The sequence below is a fragment of the Cryptomeria japonica genome, chromosome 8 (assembly GCF_030272615.1).
Source record: "Cryptomeria japonica chromosome 8, Sugi_1.0, whole genome shotgun sequence".
Lineage (NCBI taxonomy): Eukaryota > Viridiplantae > Streptophyta > Pinopsida > Cupressales > Cupressaceae > Cryptomeria > Cryptomeria japonica.
Window position 1 is genome coordinate 612,021,274 of NC_081412.1, and position 12,455 is coordinate 612,033,728.

General features: G+C 34.1%; 1 protein-coding gene across 1 annotated transcript; it reads right to left on the reverse strand.

Annotated features, from left to right (window-relative positions):
* Positions 1–2,100: 2,100 nt before the first annotated feature.
* LOC131857404 (early light-induced protein 1, chloroplastic-like) lies at positions 2,101–2,632 on the reverse strand. The gene has a single exon (XM_059209937.1). It carries the CDS (start codon positions 2,528–2,530, stop codon positions 2,258–2,260), a length of 273 nt encoding a protein of 90 aa, XP_059065920.1. The 5' UTR covers positions 2,531–2,632; the 3' UTR covers positions 2,101–2,257.
* Positions 2,633–12,455: the final 9,823 nt, after the last annotated feature.

Here is a 12,455-nt window from a genome sequence, read left to right on the forward strand (position 1 = left end):
CGGACCTTGAAAAATAAAAACCTTATTGAAGGGTTGAATGATTGTAATCTTGACTTTGATTTCTGTGAGCATTGTATTTATGGAAAACAAAATCGCGTTCATTTTTACTTGAGTTCTCATAAAACTTGTGGTGTTTTGGATCTTAGTCATTTTGATGTGTTTGGTCCTGTAGATGTTCCTTCGATTGAAAAATCCACATATGTGTGTGTGTGAAATTTGGGGAACCTGCAAGGGCACAAATGCTTCAATAAACCATTATTTTCCTGGGTTAGTTAATCAAAAACAACAAAATAAAATCCATTGCAAGTTAGCGTATTGCCTCCTAGAAAGTGTGAGTGTGTATTGCTCTCAGATTGCAAAGCTATCGAGTGACTAGACTACACTCAAACAGAGGATTTTTAAATGCATGCAACTAGGCGAATGCAAAATTAATAATTAAATGCAAGATTGAACGCAAGATTCATTGATTAAGCCAAATGAGATTATCAAGCTAAATGATCAAAGCTCTAAATGAAGGTAATCTAGATTATATGCAAGAAATTGAATCTATATAAGAGAAATGAATCTAAGTTGCTAATGAACTAGAAATCTAAATGAAAACTAAGTTGACTGATGAATTAACTATGCAAAGCTTCTTCAAAATTTCCTCTATAACCCGCAACACAATATTAGCATAATAACGATGTAAAATTCTCAGATGCTGATTGAAGAATGAGAGCCCGAATTTATAACCAAATCAAGAGGGAGACCAAAGGTCAGCATTGATCTTTAATGAACAGTCAAGATTGATTCGAAGGAAGCACAATCCAGGTGAAATGATTTGATTGGACAATTTAATTCCATTTTGGAGAGATAAGATTGAGTTAAACAAATCTAGAGTTAAAATTGATTTTTTTCAACAAGGGTTAAAATGCCACAAAGGTTGTCATACATACATTTTGAGACAAAAGTGTTTCAACTAGAACATTTTTCCTCAAAAATAATTTGGACAAAACAATCTATGTGAATTCAATCTTATCTATGTTTTAAAATGAGAATATAGAAAACTTATTGTTTCATGTTATAGAGTTTTGTCAAAAAAAAATTATGTCATGTAGTTTAGGTGAAACCATTTCACCTAATACTACTTTCTTGAAGAAAATTGTGATATGATATTGAATCTTTATCCGTCATCTATTCATAGTGGTGTAATGAAAAAATATAATTTTGTGGAGGACCTTAGAATGAATGAAAAAAATTCAATTACCTTGGTGAAAGCTAGAAGCAAACCTAAGATTGATCTCTCATGTTGCTTAGAAACTTTAGATCTAGAAGATTTGATTAACTAGATGAATGATTTGAAGAGACATAATAACACATCTAACAAACATGCACAAGGCTAGCTCATAATGACTAATAAACGAGGCTAGGATCTAAGAACTTAAATTTGAAGTTTAAAATGTTAGGTTCATTCCAATAGACGATATGATCAATCTTGAATACGAATGAAAAAAAAACTCACATAGTGAAATGATAATCTCAATACATGGAGTGAATGTCTAGATGTACGTGGAAATTGATTGTAATATATTATAAATTTAAATAATGAATGTATGTGAATATAGTTTAAATGGGGATACATAAGTTTCCATACACAACTTTTAAAAGAATGCAAATGAATTTGCCTTTAAATACAAGAACATAACTATAAATCATCTAAACATGTGTTTAATTAGCTTTGACAAATAACAAATGATTATGAGTAAACTAAAATTTAAATTTGAGTTTTAAAATTGTAGGAATCAGATATAAAGACACATAATTAATTTTATGCATGTCAAAATGACTTAGGCCACAAGAATTGTAAAATGAAGGTATTAATGAATTAGTGCATGGGTAAAACTAATAGATGTATGATAAGACTGAACATCTACATAAATTGGTAGACCAATGAGAAATCTTCCAGTTCACCAGATATTTAAATTCTTGCACTGATTTGAATTATTATGAACATATTTGAAATGTATAAGAGTATTTAAACGCTAAGAAATCTTATTGCATTTGTTGTTTAACAAGCCTTCAAAAAATAGTAAAGTGCCCTAGTCGTTGAACTCAAACTTTCTTTATAGCATAAGATTGAATATTTTTACAAGGTTTTGTATAATTGAACTGTATGACAAGCTAAACGGTACAAGAAAATTCCACTGGAACATGGAATGCCATGCGAGAGCTTCCAATACTGGAGCTTGTGCTTGAATAGAAATAGATATTAAGGTGTTTATACAAGCGGTCCACCCTTGACGTATTCAGTGAAAGCCAATGCGAGGAGGCCGAGCATAGCAAAGCGCCCATTCCACATTTCTGCTGTGGATGAAAATATTGGCTGTGACGTGCTCTCCCTCGATATTCCATTGAACAGGGGCACCAGTGTCCCCACCGTCATTAATCCTGCAGTTAACGCAAACCACGACAGTCCTCCACTATTCAATTGCGACAGCAAATCTCTTCCGCTGGCCACCTCCACTGCAATGGCCGACACGAACCCCAACATAGCCGCCCTTCCATTGATGATCTCCGGCGCAGGCCCTGAGAACGCAAACAGGTCGCCAAATTTCGTGCTCACCTGGATTCGATATTTCCTATATCAGATAAATTGTCCACATTATATAAATAAACTATAAATTGGGCATCTAGAGCGTTTCTTACCTTTGGTAGAGCTTGAAGGAGAAACGCCTTCAGTAGAGGACGTTTCCTTTGGATCCTGATCCACGTAGCAAAATAAAACGCATTAGCCAAAGCTTTTTAAGAATAAAGAGCAAAATAGCTAAACGAACAACAGCAAAATAGCAAACCTTTGCAGCCATGCACTTGACTTGGAGGCTACTGTTGGGCAATCTACTGATATGACCCACACTATTCGTTTTGACTGCCCCGCAGTTAACGGCTCCGGGTGCTTTCATCATCATTGAAGCCATGGCCGCCATCGATGAGTGCTAAGAAAAGATGAATTCTGTGCGAGTACTTTCCTTTCGAGTTGCTTAAGAATGATTGATACTTAGAATATCTCCTTGAGGACTCGTTGTTGGTTTTATAGCTTGGGAAGGATCGAATTTGGTGGTGTAAAATGGACCGAATCAGGGAAGCGAATGACGTGAGTTTACAAACGTGGCTTGTAAAGATCCCGCAAATTTGTTTAGATGAAGTTTCCACACATTACTCTCCTCCTCAACGTGAAGATTCTACAAATTTTTCGTCCACTCAAAGGTGGACATCGGTCACTCGAGTTTCAGTTTTGATATTATTTTGAAACCTTGCTTAGTCCTACAGCGTTTCAGGGGAACGAGTTTAGAAAGATATTTTGGGAATATGAGTTGTTATTGCGACAAAAATTTGAGATGTTTTTTGCGAATTTTTTTTCTGGGAAGTTGATTAAAACACGCGCTCTGTCATAGTCACCGTTCAATAGGTGAAGCTTCCACATATCAGTCACCTCCCCAACGTGAATAGGTGAAGTTTATTTTTTACTCTTTTTTTTCGGTTGTTTTATGGATCTCCTTTTGAATGAGAAAGGTCGGTAATGATATATTCTTCAAGATGCATATTTTTATAATCTCGTAGGATCAAAATTAAAAGAAAAAAATTAATTAAATGTAGAATTTGATGAGTAAATAATTCAATAATTCAATTATATAGAGATGATTGATAGTTTATGATTTTAATTTATCATCTTGATTGTAAATTTAATTAAATTTTAAAGTGACTATGTATAAATCTATGATGTAGAAAACAAAGAAAGATATATCAATTCAATTATTGCTTGATAACGACACTTAGAAAACAATTATTTGTGTAGATAATTGGTATTTTAATAATGGAAATAAAACACATGCTATCTTCCTTTATTTTTACGGTTTTTTTCTTATTTGTGCTACAAATGTTATAATTAGTTTATAAGTGATATATTTATCCATGAAACTAGTTCATGGCATTGTATATCGTGATTCTATTGATCTTTACATTATGCTTACACACTCAACATTTGATTCTAAATTGTGGTTATTTTATTTATTACATTCCCATAGATCTGTCTTATTACCTTTTATTTATGCATGCCTTACAAATTTAAATTATTCTACTCTTGCTTTCATTTGATCACCCCATCTTATATTATTGCAAGTACTTTTATGTTGTATATGGGAATATGTATTCTATAGAGGGTTGATTCAACATAGGTTTGATATTTTAGTATTTTGTGTTGCTATTGTGAAATTTTGTCAAGTTTGATTAAAATATACATTTTTTCATAGTAACATAGATGTGAACCATAACAATAGATAGTTAACATTTAAGATAATATATCTAAAGAAAAAAGAGTCTTATTAGTTTTAAACCAATGAATTTTTTTTTTAACACGAAGCACAACATTCTCAAGGTAAATCGATTATTGATATCAATAATAATATTCCATCAATAATTTTTAATTTAACTATCATATTCTATCATTTCAATTTTTATGGTTATTTCTATATATGAAAATGATTAGGCTCATTTCATTTTTGAATCTTAATTATTTCTTTAATAATTTTATTTATTCTCATAGTCCTACATATTTTAAGGAAAACATTTATGTTCTTTACATCTTTGTGAACCTGACTTATCTTACACTCATTTAGGGTTTAGCCTTAGAGTTGAAAACTTCTACAATAGAGTTTCATATTTTTCTTTACTATCTATCCTTTGTTTGAAACCTAAATAAGGTTTTGATACACCCTATATTGATGTATGATTTATTTATTTGTATTAGATTTTAGAGTTTTATAGTATGTTCTCTCCATCTTACCCTATCATCCTTTGGTTACACATTATGGTTACATCATTGACTACATTCTCATAGACCTTTATTTTTATCTTCTATTCATACTTGTATTACCAATTTTAATTTCTTCATACAATCTATTCGACTTTAGCTCCCACTCGCTAGGTTCTATGTATTTTTATTTGATGGATGAGAATGTCATCTATGTAGGTCTTATTTCATCATTTTTTTAAATTTTTCTTCCTTCATGGTAGTTCCTATCAACTATCCTTATATTTTGGATAATTAGTTCACTTGTCCATTAGATCCATTTTGTTACTCCACACATGTCTAATGATAGTTATCAAATGCATGAACATGATGATATTTTTCCTTTGAGCACTCTAACTTCCCATGCTTTAACTTATGATAATGACGAGATAACCCTATATTCTAATTATCTATCTAGGGATGTTGTTTTATATGATAATGTTACACCTTCCTTAGTCCTTGTGGCAATTATTATACCTTTTGATAATACTAATTCTTCATGTAATAATGATATAAATTGTTTGGATATCATTTACATGTGTCGTGATATATATCCTTTTTCACTTACTAGTTTTCTTATTTACAATCTTCTTAATTCATATTTGATTGGATTAATATTTTTTATTTTTCTTAACATATTCAATTTATTCATTGATTTATAACTATAATTTAAAGAATTATTTTTCAGTTTATTATTGTATCTTATTTTCTATTTGTTAACAAGTTCATTAACTCTTTTACATTTTTTCTTAAATTTAATAGGAGATCAAAATTTAATATTATGAATGTAGATATATTCTTGTTTAGGCTCATGTAGTTTTATAATTCAACATTGAAGTTAGGTTTTGGTATCTGTAGTTTAGCATTTTCTAAATTTGATTATTATAATTAATTAATCTAGGAGTAATAACAATAAGATAATCCAAATGGTGAACAAAGCAATATTCAATATCTTGCAAGGATAGGAATGATGAAGGTGAAGGCGAGAATGATGTTGAAAGACCTACCTAAGGTAGGTAATGACAACAGGTCTGGAGCAATCCTTGGTGATGGTGAGGATGAAGGCGGTGAAGAGGATGGAGATGAAGATATCCTACTTTGGGATCTTCAAGAACCGTGATTGTGGATTATGGGTGATAGAAGGTACAAGAGAGGAGGTAGCCAATCCTATTACATAATATATCCTTGGCCATTCCTCAACTAGCTTCCCTAAAGGCATAGAGGTTGGTTCTTCTTCCCTTTAATCTTGCTCTGAAGCTTGCTTGAATAGTTTGAGGGTAGCTTGCAGAGCCTCTAGTTTTCCTTTCTGTGGTAGTCATGGTCTTTGTTTTGGGGACTCTAGTTTGGGTGGAGTTAGGGGTGCTATATATGTAGATATGCCTTGGGATTTTGATCCTAATGATGATTTTTTGGGAAAATTAGCTAGATTCTTGGTTTCTTGGTGCTAGATCTACCCTTGAGATTATATAGGGTTTTCTCGGTGACAATCTCCAATCTATTTCTTTTTTGTGTATAGGATTCCTCTCTCCCCTTGTTGCCCCTAGTGCATCTCTACTACCTATGTGTGAGGGTGGCTCACATGTCCATCCTACAGTTCCTTCTCTTGAAATTTTGCCCCTTATTTCCTCTCAGATTATGTTGGAGGTTGATTATGGGTCCCCTTTGATTGGGCCCGCTTTTATAATGTTCAATTTTAAAGATGTTACTTGCTCCCACATCCTTTCTCAAGAGACTCTTTCTATTGGATCTTCCCCTCCTTACAATATGGACACTATTGTTCCTAGAGTGTGGATCCATTAGCACCCCAATGCCCTATTTTTTCTTTCCCTAATCCTTGGATGAACAAATTTTTTTCTAGTTTACAATTTGTGCTCATTGGGATATTCCTAAGGCCTAGACCTAACATATAAACTTTTTGCATCTGGGTTTGTGAATAATAGTGTATAGTTAGATCATGTTCAGGTGAGGGCCTTATTGCATGGATGTTTATTATTTTCCTTAAATTCTATATATTTATTTTTGTGCTCAATGGAAGCAATCTTCTTTGACTGATCTCTTTTGAACTCGTTCAAATCTACTCCCAAGGAACGTCATGAACCTTACACTTAATTTTGACAAATTTCACTGTCGTTGCATTGATAACACCTTTTAGTAGTGGCTTTAAATATTCTGGAACCTCCTTTAGTGACTCGCTTTGCCAAACCTAGCTCTGACATCACTTGTTGCTGGTGAATTACATAAAAATACACACGCAGGAATATAACTGTTTACACAACTATGCTGCTGCATAGAAAAACTTAATTTTTATTAATTTTATCTTACACCAAATAATGACCTTCTACACTCATCTACTTCTTCGACATTTGCAGATTGCATATTTAATGCTGGCATGTGGGAGAAATAACGAGATAGTTTCTACAGAACTGTGATGACAGATTTTCATCACTGCCCTTCATGATTCTGAGGTAGTTGTGAAGAAAGTGATATTATTATTAGTAGTGATGAAAGGTTTTAAATGTTCTACCTTTCTAACATTATTGTTAGATGTATTCGATGTGTTAATATCATTCAAAGCATTATATATCACTCTTCATTCACATGCGGATCTCCATGTTTCTTACTATTATTCAGAACATAACTTTTAATATCATGTTTATTAGACCAATGAAACTTCTTCCAGTTCTTCAGATATTTAAATTCTTGCATTGATTTGAATTATTTTGAACATATTTGAAACGTATAAGAGCATTTAAACTCTAAGAAGTCTTATTGCATTTGTTGTTTAACAAGCTTTCAAAAAATAGTTACGCGTCCTAGTAGTTCAACTCAAACTTGCTTTATAGTATAAAGATTGAATTTTTAACAAGGTCTTGTATAATTGAACTGTATGACATGCTAAACAGTACAAGAAAACTCCACTGGAACATGGAATGCCATGTGAGAGCTTCCAATATTTGGATATAAAGAACTATGATGGTGTGTATACAAGCGGTCCACCCTTGACGTATTCAGTTAAAGCCAATGCGAGGAGGCCGAGCATAGCAAAGCGCCCATTCCACATTTCTGCTGTGGATGAAAATATTGGCTGCGACGTGCTCTCCCTCGATATTCCATTGAACAGGGGCACCAGTGTCCCCATCATCGATAATCCTGCAATTAACGCAAAGCACGACACTCCTCCACTATTCACCTGCGACAATGTTCTCTTGAAAACCTCCTTGTCTTCTCTGTTTCGTTCTATTCTTTGATTGCATGTTTTGCAGTTCAAAGTGTTATATTTTGTAAAAGGTTCTAGGATGCCTTTCAAAACCTGGATTTCCTTTTCCTTGGCTATGTTTCTTTCCAGCTCAAGGTGGCATAGATTTTGGGTTACAGCTGTTGGTGCCCGAAAATGGGTTTACACTGCCACAGGGCAGAGACGAAGCTGATTCCTCCAAATATCTATGGAAAGCCACTTCCAACTGTTAATATTCTTCAAACTTGGACCAACTTCAACAAGGATACAAGATCCTTCTACACTTTGGGCTCTGCAAAGCTCGGGAGGGTATTCCCTATGCCAATTTGTGATCTCTATGCCACACTAACAAATCACACATAAAATAAAGCAGATAATCTCATGTAAAGGCTAGACAAAAAGGGAGAATGCTCAGGAATGGCAAATTCCTTAGTGATCCTCAATGAATTTGGAGCATGGGATGATTATATGCACTTTGCAACATACATGTAAATGAAAATATTATGATATTCAACAAATCATAGCAAATAACTAGTGATTTCGAACACAAAATCAACACCAAGACAATTATAAGCTACGATCAGTGTCTTACTACATTGGGTACATGAATTCATACTACATAAAATGTATTCTGACAGAATTTATCTAACAACATATAAACCTAAGATAATATTGCCTTGCAATACATCATATTTGCAACCAAAACACAAAATTACTTATCAAAATCTCTGCAAATATCCTTAACACTTTGCAATTCTACTAAAGCATTTAATTGGCCCCTTAGACCAAAGCATGAACATAAAATACATACACCACAACTATACAATGAATGATTAAATCCTTAATGTTATTCATTCAAAATATAATAAAAAAATACACTGGAGAGAAATGGGTTTGAATTATATTTCTATTGAACATTACGACTGTCTCTCTCAAAATACAATTTATACATAACTCCTTCAAGAACCTGCAGAAGAAAAGACACACGACTCTTTCTATTTTGCTCTACAAATGAGCTTTTATAACTTTTTTGTTTCACCTAGACTTTGCTATTGGAACCAGAAATTTCGAACACTCAAGGGACCGAAATCGGAACACTATCTCATAGCCCTGAATTCCCTTTTATAAAAAACAAGGGAGCAAACAAGCTTCAGGCCAGAGGAGACACCTATCATCTCAAAATGATCACATACAACTACATTTTGTTACAAAAATATTTCATCTTTGATTTTGTTCATACAAGATCAAAATCTGCGGCCGCTTCTCTAAAACTCATGATGAATTTTACCACGATCACTGTTATATCAGTACAAAAATATCCACCACTAGAAGAGAAAAAGAGTTATATCAAACTATTTGCAACCTTTATTCATCATTTAGATACATCCTACTCCATGCACTATACTCTTCATCGAATGGCCAGTCAAAACTCATGACTTCATCGACTTTAGCCCTATATGGAATGTATTTAATGGCTACTTGGTTTGCCTCTCTTTCAAAAGTTTCAAACAATGACCCTCTGCGAATTATTTTATCCATGCTATCCTCTAGCATATCCATGTTTATCCCTTCGCATATTAGCTCTACCTGAATACTGATGATTCTTTTTGCCTCCTTCCAAAATTGTAGAGGCTTGACTGGCCCATCTTTATCCTTAATATCTTGCAAAAGCATTTGATTCAACTCACTAAAAATTTTTGTTAGTTCCCTTACCTTTCTTTCTATATTTTCCAGCAAAATTTGGGCTCCCTGCATTGATTTTACCAACAAATATGTTGGTTGGAGTGCACATGGTCTCTCAACATGATACTTAGAAGCCATGGACATTATTCTGAGCTTATTTCCCCTTTGCAACCATTTTGTAAACAAAGGAATTGCCACTTCTTTATCATCATCAAATATTTGAATAGCATTAAATAATAAAGAATATAAGGCATGAACACTATTGAGTCTACTATCAACTTTTTCATTTAAATGAGTTAGCACTGAGCTAACTATTTCCTTTTGTTGTCCAGCTGATTGATCTTCTGATTCTTTCAGCTTATTGTCTAATTCAACAATCTTTTCAAAAAGATGAGACTGAGTTGGTTCAGTTGATCTAGTGGCTTCAGGCTCATCATCATCATATGGGACTAATGACATACCAGAGATACCACCATTTATATCAGGTTGAACTATTTCTTCTTCCTGGACAACAAGTGATGACCTAGATGTTGATGGCTTAGATGGCCCTATAAGTGCATGAACAAAATCCTTTATCTGTCCTTGCTCAAAGAATTGCACTCTCGTTTGCAACTCCACACACCTTTGTTGAGATGCATTGTAATCATTGAATAGTTTATCAAACTTTCTCATCAGCTCCACCTTTGCCAAGGCTTCTCTTTTTGAAGTCTCATGTGCCAACTGAGCAACATCAACATTCAACTTTGTAGCCTCTACACTTGATGTGTCAAATGCTCTTTTTGTAATAAGGCCTCTCCTCAAATTGGGGTTTAAGTCATTGATGTTAGGCTTTCTAGGTCCTTCCTCTAATGCCCATATTGCCAAAGTTGCATAATCAACTACAAAATTTGATCCTTTTAATGCCAACCTTGCTTCCTCCTATGAACTGAAATACTGACCTTTTGATTTCCTGATTGCATCAAAAGCCACAGCATCTGCTATGTCCCATTCTAGTAAAACCAGGACTCCATCCTGACTTATAATCATCCTGCCCTCATCAGCAGTGATTTCCTTAAACTCTTCCATCATTTCATTCTTGACCTCTTCCTGATTTTCTTGATCAGACTTGTCTGGCCTTTGGGCCTTTTTCTCAGTAGTTTTTCTTTTGTATTCTTCGATCTTCATCTTCCATACTAATTGCAAAAAGGCTGGGTTGCTCACAAAAGTATCTTCTTCAAGGAACTTATCACACGCTTTTTTTCTTGCATCCCTGAAAGCTTTAACTTGAATATATAAAGGAGTGAGGTCCAATTCCAAATTAGGGGGCAAAAGGGGAATACCAATTTGCATTTCTGCACTTGTTGCTACAAACATATCTTCCTCTATTTATTCTTCACCATGCCTTATAGGTGAAAAGGGAACAAGTGATGGTGAAGGACTTCTATCTGAGTCTTCGAGATCAATGATCTTGATTCCTTTAAAAGGCTTGATTTGCATCTTCGGGGAAAGATTTGTACTCATTATCTTTTTACCCTTTCTTCTTATTAACCTTCCACTATCGTTGTTGCTCTCCTCTTCATCATTTGTTTCTTCTCTTGCTCCTTTTTTGAGAAGATTCATGAGCAAGTCTCCTTTCTACCATGCCACCTGCTCTTTGAGACAAAGGAGGTCATGAGCTTGACTATTGCATCCCCATATGCTGAATAAAAGTTGATCCCTCCATAATGATGGGTGTTGGACGATGTACATCCCCTCTTTCAACTTGTCGGCCATGAACTTCTTCAAGTTTGACCTTCTTCTCCTTCAAAATTAGATTCAATTCATCAAAATTATTCATAACAAAATTGACCTTAACAAAAAAATGGAGTAAAATCCTTTATTGGATCATAACTTGGATCCATTTAATGAATTGTAGCCCCTAACTTTTTGAAGATTATCCATTTCTCTTTTCTCCACTCCTGAATCATGGGATCAAATTCATTTATAATTCTATCTTTAGGAAACTTATGATCATGAGGCAATAGACCTCCTTTTATTCTTGTCTTGAATATATTGTAAGAACCCTCAGGATCACTATGTCTAGCTATGCTCACCCCTAAACGATATGGTGCAAAGAATTTATCAAAAAGTTCATATCCTCCTTTCAGAATTACAAAATAAGGGATGATAGTGTAATCAGGGAAAATTGTTTCTTTGCCTTTTCCCTTTAATTCCTTGTCATGAATACACCCTATCTGCCACATTACCTCAAAAAACCCCACTCTCAAAGGAATGTTAAAAGGTAGTACATGTGGTTGTCCAGAGAAACCATAGATTTTGATAACACTGCTTACAGAGTAAGGGATAAAATCCCCCCAATTGTGCTCAATCCTGACAAGTGGAAACCTCTCTTTGGGCCTTAAAAAATCATGCAGCTCCTTGGGGATCCTCGGTGGTTTTATTGTCAACCTTGGCCTCAAATTAGAAGAAAAGTTATTGTCAAATATTACAAAGCTAGCCTCCTATCTATCCCAAGACATATCCGAGCTCCAAACCTTCACTTGAATCTCCTTGTTATCAATTGTCCTTTTGAGGTTCATGGTACCTTCAACGTAATCTATGTTCCTAAATAAGAACATATGCATGGGAAAGGAATACCAGAAGAATTTAGCACTAGCCACTTCAGTTTTAATATCCTATAACCCCTCATGAATCTTATCTTCAAGGTATGGGGAGAAGTCAAAAACCACTCTA

Coding starts and splice junctions, on each gene's coding strand:
- LOC131857404 (XM_059209937.1), bottom strand. CDS start 2,530: ATGTTGGGGTTCGTGTCGGCCATTGCAGTGGAGGTGGCCAGCGGAAGA.